General features: G+C 44.8%; 1 protein-coding gene across 4 annotated transcripts in view; it reads right to left on the bottom strand.

Moving 5' to 3' along the window:
- rasa3 (RAS p21 protein activator 3) overlaps positions 1–8,123 on the bottom strand; it is a 39,995-nt gene extending 31,872 nt beyond the window's left edge. For all 4 annotated transcript variants that reach the window (XM_086289973.1, XM_086289981.1, XM_086289989.1 and 1 more), the window contains exon 1: positions 7,917–8,123. In XM_086289973.1, the coding sequence (XP_086146099.1) occupies positions 7,917–7,971 (55 nt within the window). In that variant the 5' untranslated portion in view covers positions 7,972–8,123. The remainder of the gene's footprint in view (positions 1–7,916) is intronic.
- Positions 8,124–14,169: the final 6,046 nt, after the last annotated feature.

The raw sequence follows: 14,169 nt of genomic DNA, 5'->3' as shown, positions 1-14,169 counted from the left end.
GCAGAAAGAGAGAGAGAGAGAGAGAAGTCAGCCAGATAGAAAACTGGAGAGCGGTTAGCTTTGGAGAGAGCGACAACAGGAAATGAGATGAGGAGAAAGGAATTTCAACTGGATCCAAGGCAAAGTTTAAAAGCGGCGAACAACCCAGTTGCCCCTGAGAGTGTGTGTGTGTGTGTGTAAGACGGAGAGAGACACCGTGAGAATGAAAAAGAGTGAAACTCATTTATATTATCCCTCTGTCTCCGCTCAGTTCCTTTGATGCTTCTGGGTAGAGAGTCAAAACGAGAACTGAAACCAAACTGTAAGACATTACAGTCTTTTCTGACTAAACATAAAAACATTACGCCCGCCCACCCACACACACCCATACGTATGCAGGCCTTTTTGGTGGATCTCCACAGCTGGCACTTTGTTCTTGCAGGAAATATTGCTTTATAATTGAAACCAGAAGCACAGCCCACATGTATTTTTAGCATCAGTTAATCTCCCAATCAACTTTTTTAGTATCTGATTAATAATTTGCCCTATAAAAATGCTCACTCTATGACTTTGCACTTTCAACGACAGAGGTTAAAGCAACAGTTGGGGGTGGGACAGTTCGGCACAAACGAGGCCCGACACTTGGCACAGTGCAACTCCAATGCTGACCGCGTCTTTCAAAGTTAACCTCAAACTGGTCCTGAGCTGTGAAGTCATTCTGCACACTGGGAGAATGACCTCATGTGATGTCCAGCAGCCTGAAAGTCCTATTCACGTGTGACAAAGAGAATAAGCAATCTTCTCTAAAACTGCATCCGTGCTTTAGCTATAACTGTCCAAGGTGAGCACTAATCAGTACGCCCAGTTCAGAGAATAAACACGGCCCAGGAGCAGATTACAGTGCAGTCAGAAATAAGCCACACAGTCAACAACAGGTAGCCACAATTACCGCTGCGAACCTGCACCAGGGCATCCTGAAACCCACAATCAGTGAAAACCTGTTAACCTTTTAAGACAGCCGTTTCGTGCTCGTGCTTCCGCCCCACCAGTTTCTTTGCGCTGCTGAAACCTCACCCACTCTGAGGTTTTTACAAAAGGAGGGGGCTGTTATAAGTCAGCACTGCTGCAGAGAGATTTACTTTCATCTAAGCATGGAAATCACACTTGAAGAATCAGCTTCAGGTAGAGGAGGCTACAAGGGGTGTGGTAGATAAGAACGGCCACTTTTTAAGCCTACGTGGGCTGAGGGTTTCATGCAAAAGTTTCACTAAACCATATAACAGATGCACTTGTTTTACACTCGGCTGTAGCCACATGTATGGCTCTGAACGTGTCGTTTTATCTGCGTGAAAACATTAAAATAACATTCTCTGGGATATCGACGATGAATAACTCTCGGCTGGCCGTCTTTTGTCAACATCCAGTCATGGTTGAAAAAAAACTCCTAAATTAAGGTTGAGCCACTGTTGAGCTCATGTCTCAACGTCACCTGTACGTCCAGACTTTTACGAAAAAAAGAAAAGTAACAAGTTTCTGCAAGAAAGACTCGATCGCACGAACTGTTGGCTCTGAGGTCCACACAGATATTTGCATCATAGGGTTTATTATGTAACATCAGGAGAAGACATGAGGTGGTTCTAATGAAAAACTGAGAATTCCCGGTTCTGTCTGAGAGTTCTTCCTGTTTAAAGGGAGTTTTGCTTTCACAATGTCACCAAGTGCACCCTGAACCATCCATTTATGAGGGGCAACCAATCACAAGCCTGCCTTAAAGGGAGCTGCAAGGGGGCTGGGAGTACTTGTTTCAGACAGATGGACTAAAGAGCTGCGCCAAACCCCAGTATTAGATAAATAAGTATTTCCAAACCAGGAATCATAGGTGTGGAAATGAACGTTTAAATCATGAATGAGACGATTAGTGCGAATTGAACTGTCTGTCCATTGGATGACTGTACCGCACTAGGAACTGCACTTCTTTAGGTTTGCAAAGACGTTTCGAGGTGCTTTCAAACGCACTGCAGCTTATCACAAGCTGCCTCCCATGAATCCAGCTGAGCTGTCTTATCCTGAAGTTTCCACCCAACCAGAACAGCTGCTGGAGGAGCATACATGGAACAGCATGGAAAACAAAGGGAGTTTATGGTTAAAGGCTGCACAGCACAGACTGTGTGATAAACCAGGATTCAGTTACTGATCAAACCCAATCTCTTTCTGCCGCTGCACAGAGCTAATGGTTACACAGATTCGTAAGTCTCAATGGAAAACTTGACTTGAGCGAAACAAAAATACACAACTACAAACATGCACACACACACACACACAACTGTGCAGGGACAGTTAGGCTTAAATTAAGCTCCGATCAGAGACCTGATGCGTTCATTCGGTGTCACGTCAGCGTGTAGCTGCTGCAGAGAGCTGCTTTCACTGCTCTTTATTTCCTTTACGTTCTGGTCAGTTTAACCTCAACTCTGCCTCCGGGCTTTTTATCCGTTCACATAATTCTTAGAAATCTCTGTGTTTGTTTTTATGACTTCTAGAAAAAAAGCAATTAAACGGTGTAAAACGAGCTCTTACCCTCCCACCCGTTATTTTTCCACACACGCAGACTCACAAACAGGCTTGGCAAACACAAAGATACGTTATCTTTTGCAAGCACAGGAAGGGAGAGCGAGTTGGGTGTACGTCCCCGCATGTGGCAAGTTGACATTGCCGGTGTTGCCAGGGGAGGAAAACGCTGTTGCAAAACCAGATTTAATCAGCGTGTGTGCAGACGCCTGCCACACAAGTTCAACTTCACACGAAAGTCGTGACAAGAGGACACTCTGTGACACGGGAGTTTCTCTGTCCACTAAAAGCTTTCACGCTTAAGTCACTGCTTGCTGGTAGACATCTTCCAGTTCCACGAGGCATCTGAAGGACACGCGGGAGGAGCCGTGCTCTCCAGACCTCTATTTACCCGTGCTGACCCTGCATGCGGGGCCTACGGCAATGCTTCCACATTATTCCCCATTCTGTTTTCCCATGGAGGACACATTACAAACCGGATTATTCCACCAGCCTAAAGCCACCTACACTGTCTGCATCTGAACAGGTCAACACACACGTTTACAGCAGCAAACTTTTTTCCAACACACCTCGCCTTCTAGGACAAAATAGTGGACTGTGCTTATGCAGTGTATTAAGCATCTACTGTAGATGAATATCATGTAATAACAGCACCAAACTGATCTTGTTACTTCCATTAAACTAAATCAGATTTCAACGCTGCACGCACATGAACTGTTTCTGACCCCACACGCAGCCACCCGTCACTCCGCATCTCCTATTCAGTCTGGACAGAATGAAGTTTGGGAAACTCTGTTGGCCACCTATCAAGAGAAAGGCAAAGCGAAGGGAGGGGAGGGACGCTCTGTCACTCCCAACCAAATTCTCCCTCCCAGCCTGAGCCTCTTGAAGTCAGCCGCGCACTCCTGTTTCCTGGACCGCCACCGCTTTTTCTCCTCCAGACTCTGTGCAGTTTCTTTCACTATGTGTTTTTTTTCCCACTTCCAAAAATCACACTTGTATTGTTACGGCGCCATTAAGCAGTAACACAACAGTGCTGTGCCAACCAACATGAAGCCTATGAAAACAGTTCAGGGTGCGCAGCTTATGCGGAGAACCGATTCCAGACCAAACCGGTGACTTGCACTATGACACAATCAGCCAATGACCGCACCGTGAAAGGATTTAAACCAGGGATGTCAAACGTAAGGCCCGGGGGCCAGAATCAGCCCGGAAAAGACTCCATTCAGTTCAGGTTCAGTGCTATTAGCAACGTCTTGGTGGTTTTCAGCTAATTCTATACACCCCATAACCCACCCAGCGCTGATATGCATGCAAATTAGTATTAGTTGATGAGTACAGGAAGCACTGAACAGCTGAGGAGACAGATATTTATTAGGTGATGGGAACCAGCTCCACATAACCGTTAATGACTGTTACGCACGACCCCGGCGTGGTGGTCGAGTAATCCTCTTGTTGTGTTTTTATCGTCACTCTAGTTAACCTGCTCTCTCAATTGTCTGATTTATTCTTAGCGCCGATTGGCTGCTGAAGGCTCACCGACGAATAAAAATGTTGCCAACTGGCGTTTCGGGAGTTCGTTCCTTCCGCCTCACCTCCATCGGCTGTTTTTTTTCTGCTGCTTTTACAGCTTTGTTTGTCAGCTATAGGTTGAGTTGGGAGTTACCGGCGCTACTGTTTTCAGTTTTGTTTGTTTAGGGGACCTATTGTGTGTCACTTCACAGGTTTCTTCCTCTTTTGTTTGCTTGAGCCGGGACTCCCGGTCCCTTTTTTTCTGTTTGTCCTTTGTAGGTAACTCCATTTTCATTATTAAAAGCTTACTGAATACACGGCAGGTTTCTGTAAAACACACATTCAGGGAGAATTTTGGCAGTGCTCAAAAAAAGGCCACAAAAAAAATCTACTGTCACACTTTTAAGGATTGTTATTCCATATTTTCTTACAGAGTATTTTTGCACAAGCTTCTTCCAACGCTTTACTTATTGTGTAGATTGTAAATTGTTATTGGCTATGGTGATAACTTTCCCTGATGAAGCTGTCAGAGGTGTACGCAGGAATGCAAACTTCCAAATGAGTCAAATCGGTAGGTCGGTCCAATTGCACTGTGTTTGTCAGATTATGTTCATAGCAGCAACAGAGAGGCCAAACGCACATATGTTGTTGTTAATTAGTGCAAAGTCCCAACTCCAGCTGTGCCACTGAGAGTTCCCATCTCTCCGAGCGCCGACACAGACACAGCCGCCGACAGACGGAGCGCAGCCTGCTCCTGTACGTGAGACACCACCTCTGTCCCTTTCTCCCTGCATCTCACTACATCTGCTTTGTATTAGCTTGTTGCCATGCAGGAAAAAACACAATTCTTTTGTAGTCTAGTCCAGCCAATCAGGAAGACATTTGGGGGCAGCTTCCTATTTCCTGTCTTTCCACAGACAGTACAGACTCGGGCCCAGTAGCTCCGTTCAGTTTCCGACATTCGCGTGTTCCTCCAGGAAACTGAGACGAGTCATCACCTGGAACAGCGTTACAATAATAAGTCCTTCTTTCTCCCTCGCTGCCTCTGGTCTTCAACTATGTGGCAAATTTTCAGCTCTGAGTCATCAGCAAAATGTCTTCTCACGCCAAAGGAGAAGACTTTGATGAAAACAATGTGATGCAAGCGTTACACAGACATTACTGGGAGCAGAGCGCCATGGGAATCGTACTGATGGCAAGTATGACTGCTGCTAGGCAACAACACAGTATAAACTCCACTGTCATCACTGTTTGATGACACAGAAGAAAAAGGACGAAGGAAACATTGGGTCAGTGCTCGGAAGTGCTAAAAACGCACAGTAAATGTCCCTCATGAGTGTCAGTAATCATGCCTCACTGGCAAAAGTTTACAGGGTAACACAGCTCCACTTTAGATTACATACACTTTATACCTCTGATGGAATACATTTTGCAAGCCGATGTAATACAACTTCCAACTAATATTATTTTTATGTGTTAATTTCTGCTTTATTTTCTCAATTAAGGTTTAGAGAGCAGTTTGGTATATAAAAAGGCATGGGTAAATGGACCTCAGCACATGTAAATCCATAATAAACACATTATATTTCAGAAAAACAGTAAAAAAAAATCCAGTAACTTCCAGTCCAACAAGATGTCCAACAAACAGTCAAAAACCCTTGAGTGTAGCGAGTGTGTATCAATATCATCCAATATTTGTCTATGCAGCAGTGCTAACATTTACAAAAGTTTAAAAAAAAATAGCCAGGAGAAACACCCTTCGACTATGTTACCAGTGACCGCATGGTTTGTCCACCAGGGGGAGCTCTGCAACTTCCCTGTTAGGAACAATTGACTTTGGAATGCTACAAACAACAACCAGCTGATCTGAGGAGAGTCAGGCAAAATTTAAATATTTAAACAAATAACTATACATAACAAAATCAAGGAGAATGTGTTTTTGCTTTGTGTCTGAAAAATAAAGAAAAATATCGGCTGATATATCAGGATATCGGATTTTTAAATCGCCAAATATCGGTATGTCTAAAAGAAAGCTCATATTATACTGGCTTTTATGAAACCAACTAACAGTGAAATGCTGACTACACATTAATATTAATGCCTAAGTAGTTCTTCAGTAATAAAATACAACATGTTTGTGTATGACACTCACAGCGGTCCTGTGTCTGCATTTGTTTTCAATACTGAAGATACATTCAGGTCTGGACTTTAACTGGTAACAGTTTTCTTTTCTTGAATTAAAGGATATGAGTCTTCCACTTCTTTCTTTTCTTGCATGAGCTGTAAGCAGACGTATATCTAGGAAACACATCTGTGACGGGAAGAGTTGCTCCAGTCATTCGGTTTTCCTGAACAGGAACTCAAAGCTGCTGGCCAGCTGAACACTCATTCAGAAAGTGCAGCAAACTAATGAGACCATAGTAATTTAAATATTCCAACTCTCCATTGAGTCTGAGCATAGTATCTCACTGGGAGTACTTCATAAACTTGACTCAGGTTCTTTCTCCAACTTTCTCCTGGGAACTCACTTGGAGGTTGGAAGCTTGGAAACAAAGCCTAACTTCAACTGAGAAGCTGACAACCGGAGAGTTTTGTGCCCAGAAATACTGGCTGGCACACAGCTTGTATGTGTGTTTATTGTAAATTTTTATCCCCCCCACCCCTCCTTCATCCCTGTTCATCCCTTCTGTTGCATGTTTGGAGTCAAAACAAAGTGGACAGCACAGACGGGATGAACTGGGTGCCAGATGTCAGTGAAAAGGACCCGTGATAACAGTTAGAGCACACAGAGGAAATGATTGTCTGCTCCCTGTGGTTTGATGTTAAAAAGGCAAACATGTGAACATGCTGTCAAACAGGTCAGACTGCTGCGGCATTTTGGACCACTTCCCCTCGCAAAACAAACGTCACAGTCTTCCCTCTGATGACACCTGAAACGTGTATTCAAAACTTGCTTTGCAAATCCAGTTTATTGTTAAGTATTTTCCAAAGTTAGCAACAGTCCCACAGATTCATTAACAAAAAAAAAAAGAGCAAGTACACATATAAGACTGTTTTGCACAAACAATTAAAGAGTAATAAAAATGAAAGCAGGACTGTTGTTATAGCCGGTATTATCAATTCTTGCGCTTGATATATGCGGGCTTACATGCAGTTACTACTATATTACAGTTAGACAATTACATTAGGATACTGTCTTCTTCAATAAAGCACTCACTGCACGAGTCCTCATGGCTCCATTCACCACATACCTCCTAGAAACCGGGGTTACCCACTGGAGACTAGCTACAATTCTAAATATAGAAATCTGGGCTAACAATCAATAGCTAGACAGTCATGCATAAAGCTTTTTGGAAGGGGGCGAGTGCAGAGAAAGCAGGGATAAGGGGAGGAGGGGTGCAACAACATGACTGGCCGGCTGCAGCTTAGGCGAAATCAAGGCTTACTTTATCTGAGATACATAATACTATTATTAATAATAACAATAATAATAATAATAATAATAATAAAAACAGCCGGATGTTTGGTGTGCAGCCACACAGCTTGCTTCTAATCGGTTCAAGTCCGCATGTGGAGACTTCTATCAAACGCACATGATCTGGGTCCAAATGCCAGCTGCCAAATTCCCACAATATCCCCCAAAGCTTTGGATCTCTGGAAATGTCCCCCCCTTAACATTTTCATTTTTGTAATTAGCCTGTGCGCTGGGAGGAAAAAGCGTGTGATTTGAATTACAATACCAGGCTGAACAACACAGATCCGAGTCCCTCCAGCCCCTCACTGACTGCCTGCTTCACCCGTGAATACGGGGCCATCCATTGAGGCGCTCAGGCTGGGGGTAGGGATTTTTTTTCTCTTACCTATTTTTATTTTAACGCTCTGGAAAACCCGGAGACCTTCCTCTTCTACCGCCATGCTTTCGCCGTGGCACTTTCCTTTATGACGACTAAATGAAGACGGTCCTCCACGGTGGTCGGTTCTGGCCTCTCCAGCGCACGGATATTCCAGGGGTTGTGCACATCTATGCTCCCCAGACGGCGATCGCGCTCCGGCTGCTGGCTGGCTCAGCTCTAACAAGCGGACTCAACCTCAGACCAACAGCAGCAGCAGCAGCCGCGCTAGAGGGGGTGTGGTTTATACGGCTCCGCCCACTAGTATATGCTGGGTGAACAGTGCCGGGCGATTGAAGCGCAGCGGAAGCGTTTTCACCAGGAAAACTGCTGTAAACAAAAGCTTTAAATTTTACATGTAAAATAATATTAACAATAAATTTGAATCGGACATATTCCTTCTTTGGAATAAGGTCTTAAAGGGAAAATATCACATTGCCTTGCATCAAGTTAATCTCACGTGTCCCAAAGACTTTTATTTATTATTATTACATTTATCATGTTTACATTTCAGCAGTTGCCCACAGATGACACCATCTGAGAGGCATGAGCTGTGATTTTAAATTATTTTTCATATTGTATTCACTCAAGTAAAAGCATGGTGAGTATGGTGAAAACTGAAGTGCTGATTCCACTTCTTTACTCAAGTAAAAGTGAAAAGGTACAGGCTTTAAAATGTGCTAAAAGTATGAAAGAAACAAGCGGCTCCTCTGGAAGCTATTTTTGTCATATCCATAGAGCAATACAAATAAATTAATGCAAGGGAATATAAGCTTTATTTCAACTTAAGTTCTAATTCTAATGAGTTCTTGGATATATTTTATGTGGAACACACAAAGAAGAAAAAACAAAGGGAATAAAAGAGCAAAACAAAACTAACTCTGTTTGTTGCTGTCTGTGCTGCAAGCGGTGTCGCCACACCTAAACAGGAAGATGAATATCGTCAGTGGTTGAAGTGTGACTTGGCATGTAGGTTGTAGCGGTGTGGCTTGGGGAAAAGAACCACTCAGAAACAACTTAGTAATTTGTATTGTGAGCTTCAGTACATTTTGTGTATGGGCTGTAAAGAGCTGCTCACAACTGAATTCAACAAGATTTAAGGCGATGTTACAGGAAGTATTGTGGCTGATTTCCAAGACACGGTCCTAACAAACCTCTGGCAGACTGAGGCTCAGCGAGGGGCAGCCAGAAACAACACACTGTGGAGGAGAGCCAGAGATTAATAATAACTAATAATTAAATGCAAAGTGGTGTATAAAAGTAAAAAGTGAAGAAGAAGAAGAAGAACCACTCCAAAAGCCCCCAAAAGCCTAGGCCAGTGTAACTACAAGGGGAATTCAGGGTCACCTGATTCAGCTATAACTATATTCTTTATCAAAAAGGAACAGTTAGTCCTAATCTTAAAAGTAGAAAAGGTGTCTTTCTCCCAAAGCCAAACTGGGAGCTGATTTCACAGAATAGGGGCCTGAAAGCTGAAGGCTCTGCCTCCCATTCTACTTTAAATACTCTACAAACCAAAAGTAACCCTGCAGTGTCAGAGAGAAGAGCCCTAATCGGGCCTGATTATTCAAGACCTTCTGTGTGAGGAGAAGCCAAAAAGGGAGAAATATGCTCTCCTTATCCCTGTCAGTATTCTTGCTTGAGGAATTTAGATCAGCTGAAGGGTTTTTCAGGGAGTTTTTAGGGAAACCAGATAATAATGAATTAAAATTGTTCAACCGAAATGCATGAACTAGTTGTTCAGCATCACTCAGAGATTTTTTTTAAATCTTAGGAACGTTGCGCAAATGCAGGAAAGCATATTTGTTTACTAGTTTAATAATAACATGGCGTGTTATTCCTCACTTAACTCAATAACTAGTGAGAGAGATTTTCCTAATCCCGTCAAAGCTCAGAGTGCTTTGTTCTTTAATGCTAATGTAAATGTAAATCATCCAGAGGCTTACAAAGGTAAACGTATGTTTTCAGTGTTCTGGTCTGGATGTTATCAATTCATCACTCATCCAAGTGACTTCTTCAGTGTGAGGAGGTTACACAATAAAAGAAACTAGCACCGTTGCCTAACAATGACTCAGTTTCATGATTGTTAATATGCAGATCGCCATGACCACCGATCATTGGTACCATTCAGCGAGAGCTGGGGAATGGCTGCAAACACAGCATTGTAAGATGGCGAAAGATATATTTTCGCATAAATGACCTCCTTGCTTTCCAGATCAAATCAGAGCTCCTTTTTAATGCTTTTATTCAAGAAATCTGGCAAGTTTATTATTCCTCGTATCAATCTGACACATAATTTATTGAAAACCATAAAAACTTTCTGCGGGTTTACAAACACAGGAGTGACAAATAAACATTTTTACACATGCTTTGCAATTCATAGTTTTTATTTTTATTTTCCCCATTTCAGAACTTCCTTTAATTTCACATTCCTTCCTGGAGCAGCTAAAAACCCAACAATATTTCCCCCTAATCCAAATTACCCAAACTCTAAATGTTGATTACCTGAATGCTGATAGCATGGCTACTTCTCCTTCCTGTCCAGGCACATCCTCGTCACTGAAGGAGTGGCCACTGGCCCTAATATGTAAACAAACTGCAGAGTCCCGTGACATCTGATTGGAGTAGCGTGTTTCATGTGTTCTGATACTCCTGACACATAAGGCCTTACCAAAGGTTTAGGCAGAGGTTGGCCTGCAACATTATTGATGTGCCTTTGCAGCTTTTCACAAATTTTAAGCTGGGATAACCACATTTACTTCGGGCCTGGGGATGGTGCTCTGTGTTAACAGAGCCCTCTTCACCACTTCTTCCAGCTTACGAGGCTGTGATTGCAGCTATTCCCCAGCAGCACCCTTTAGGGGTCACCACAGCATTTCATCTTCCTGCATCTAACTCTATACCTTACATCCTCCTCTGCCAGACGAGCCCTCTAAATGTCCTCCATCACAACATCCATGAACCTACGCTGAGGTCTTTCTCTTTTCCTCCTGCCTGGCAGCTCCATCTTCAACATCCTTTGTGCAGTATATCAACTATCCCTCCTCTGCATATATGTAAATCATCTCACCTCGCCTCCTCAAAACTTAAAGCCAAGTATGATACACAACATTTGTGTAGACAAATTCCCTGCAGAAAACTGCACTGCCTCTTCACCTTCTGTAGGCATTAATCACTCCTCATACATTTGTGCAACACCATAAGGGTGGGTAGAATTGTAATTAACTGTGAATGGGAAATGTGAATGATTTAAAAATAAGACCAGAGCAAATCTAGGTTGCCCATGTGCACTCATGCACATCCGGCTCTGATCTGTCCCCCTTTCTCTGTTGTTAACCCATCGTCTATGAGCGTCAGCTCTGCATAGAGCAGCAGGAGCCAATAATGAATCTCTCCTGATTTTTTACTACTAAAAACAGCAAAACAATCATTTCTATAAGCAGTAAAGGACCACGGATTAACTTTTAATGACAGCACATGCTGCATATCTATGGTATTATGTTTTAAAATCAGTCACATGTATGCATAAAAATTTAAGCTTTACACAGAGTAAGTCCTCAAATATCATTTTGGCTTTCAGAGCCTGAACTGAGTGCACCGCAGTGTTTCATGCAGTTAAATATGGATTAAGTCATGGATTTCTTTTTGTCCTGTCTCTCTCCCCTCACCCCCAACCAGTCACAGCAGATGACTGCTCCTCCATGAGTCTTCTTCTGCTGGAGGTTTTGCCCTGTTAAAGGGGAGATTTTCATTCCCACTGTCGCCAAGTGCATGCTTAAAGTAATTTTTATTTTTATTTTGGGGGTTTTCTCTGTATTATTGTAGGGTCTTTACATTATAAATATAATATAAAATATTTGTAATAAATATAAAAAAGAGAAAGACCATAAATGATGAAAGAAAAATGTCCCAGTCACAGTGCATAGAGTCCGCATACACAGCATTGTTTAAAATCTGTACATACATGAATAAAATGCCATCAGCTGATCTGAATCATCACCAAAGTCTATCAAAACATAATGTAAAACATAGCCTTGACGACTGGAGACATTCAGCTGACATGGATTACGTTCACATTTTTGCCTCCAGGGCTGTTTCTTAAAGCATTTTATTCAGCGTGTAGTCCTTAAACGTTAAATACAGGTTGGGTGAAAGTTAAAGATGATCGCAGACTGGTCCTTGTTTTTCTTGTTGACTCTGACGTCAAGTTTAAATATAACAGATGGATCCGTTCAGGTGAAAGACACATCATCGGCCCACGCTTGAGCCTACTGGGCCACGCCCCTGAGATCACTTTAACCACATTCCTCAAAATAGAACGGCGCTGGCCCACGCTGCTCTATAAACCCAGCAGCCCAGCCCAGCAGAGATGTGGGGCTGAAGAACAGTCGGACAGTGTCTGCAGCAGGAATAGGAACATTTAGCTGCAGTGTTTCTGCTCCTGGCCGGTGTGCTGGGATTAACTGTGACTACTTTAGAACAGCTCAAAATCTAATAAGGCTACATGTGTCATGAATCGCTGTGCGGCAGGCAGGAGTTGGACCCAAAGTGCAGGACTCACAGACTCAGGGAGGTGAACTCAAAACTCAGCTTTATTTGCTGGCAGGGAAAAAACATACAAACTAATCTAAACTGGGAACTTGGAAAACTCACAGAGAGACACACAGGGAGATCCACACAGCATGAGGGACGACGCGACACTGACTCAGAGAAACACAGGGTTTAAATACACAGGGAAGTAACGAGGGGAATGAGACACAGAAGGAGGGCACAGATGGGAGAAATCAGGACTGACGAGACAAGCAAAGCAGGACGCATTCACATGAGACACGGACCATCAAAGTAAAACAGGAAGTATCACACAGAGACGCGAACTTGACACAGTGGAGACAGCAACTAAGAAATACAGAGACATAAACCATAAGGCAGAGGTCTAAGAACCAAAATACACAGGGAAATACTCAGCTGGGAACACAAGAGACTAGACTAGAGAGAGTAACAAAAAACCAACCATGAGAACATAATGCACAATGCAGAGTGACAGAAAACAAGAAACTCAAACATGCAAAGACACCATTACACAGAACAGAGGGGACACAGAGAGACATGAAGGGCAAGGGATCAAAACTAGAAGCCATAGAATAAATCACACACAAGTACAATAATACAAAAATCACAAAGAACTAAAAACGCTGGGTCAGGAGACCCAGGACCGTGACAGTACCCCCCCTCAAGGGCTGGCTCCAGACAGCCCAAACACAGAAAAACAAAACCAAACAGAAAACAACCCAGGGCGGGCGGCGGGGGCCCAGGACGGAGGGCTCGGAACAGAAAACGAAAGAAGAGCACAGCAAACACCGGAGCCCAAGAAAACAACCCAAACACAGAGCAGTTCAGGGGGCCGACCATGCGGAAGGCAACGGCGGCGATGCGGAAACAGTTCAGGAGGCCGGCCGTGCGCAAGGCAACGGCGGCGACGCGGGAGCAGTTCAGGAGGCCAGCCGTGCGCAAGGCAACGGCGGCGGCGAAGGAGACAACGGAGCAGTTCAGGAGGCCGACCGCGCGGAAGGCAGCGGCGGCGGCGAAGGAGACGACGGAGCAGTTCAGGGGGCCGCCCGCGCGGAAGGCAGCGGCGGCGGCGAAGGAGACGACGGAGCAGTTCAGGGGGCCGACCGCGCGGAAGGCAGCGGCGGCCCTCCAGTCTCAGGCGTGCTGGCCATGGCCTGGTGGGCACAGGACCAGTCGAGGCAGGACCAGACGAGGCAGGACCAGGCGGAGCTGCAGAGGCTGAGGCTGGACCAGGCGGAGTTGCAGAGGCTGAGGCTGGACCAGGCGGAGCTGCAGAGGCTGAGGCTGGACCAGGCGGAGCTGCAGAGGCTGAGGCTGGACCAGGCGGAGCAGAAGCAGAAGCCAAAGCTGGACCAGAAGCCGAAGCTGGGCCAGGTGGAGCAGAAGCAGAAGCCAAAGCTGGACCAGAAGCAGAGGCTGAGGCCGGACCGGGCGTGGGTGCAGCTGATGCAGAGGCCGGACCGGGCGTGGGTGCAGCTGATGCAGAGGCCGGACCGGGCGTGGGTGCAGCTGATGCAGAGGCCGGACCGGGCGTGGGTGCAGCTGATGCAGAGGCCGGACCGGGCGTGGGTGCAGCTGATGCAGAGGCCTGATCAGGCGAAGCAGGCGCGGAGGCCTCTGGCTGGAGACAGGCAGGGCCAGTAGGCGCGGAGGC

The sequence above is a fragment of the Aulonocara sp. 'chitande type north' Nkhata Bay genome, linkage group LG1 (genome assembly GCF_057382095.1).
Source record: "Aulonocara sp. 'chitande type north' Nkhata Bay isolate Kocher_YH1m ecotype deep benthic linkage group LG1, A_spYH_male_GT1.1, whole genome shotgun sequence".
NCBI classification, from domain to species: Eukaryota; Metazoa; Chordata; class Actinopteri; order Cichliformes; family Cichlidae; genus Aulonocara; species Aulonocara sp. 'chitande type north' Nkhata Bay.
Note: the sequence above shows the minus strand (reverse complement) of the source record. Positions and strands in the feature narration are given on the sequence as shown.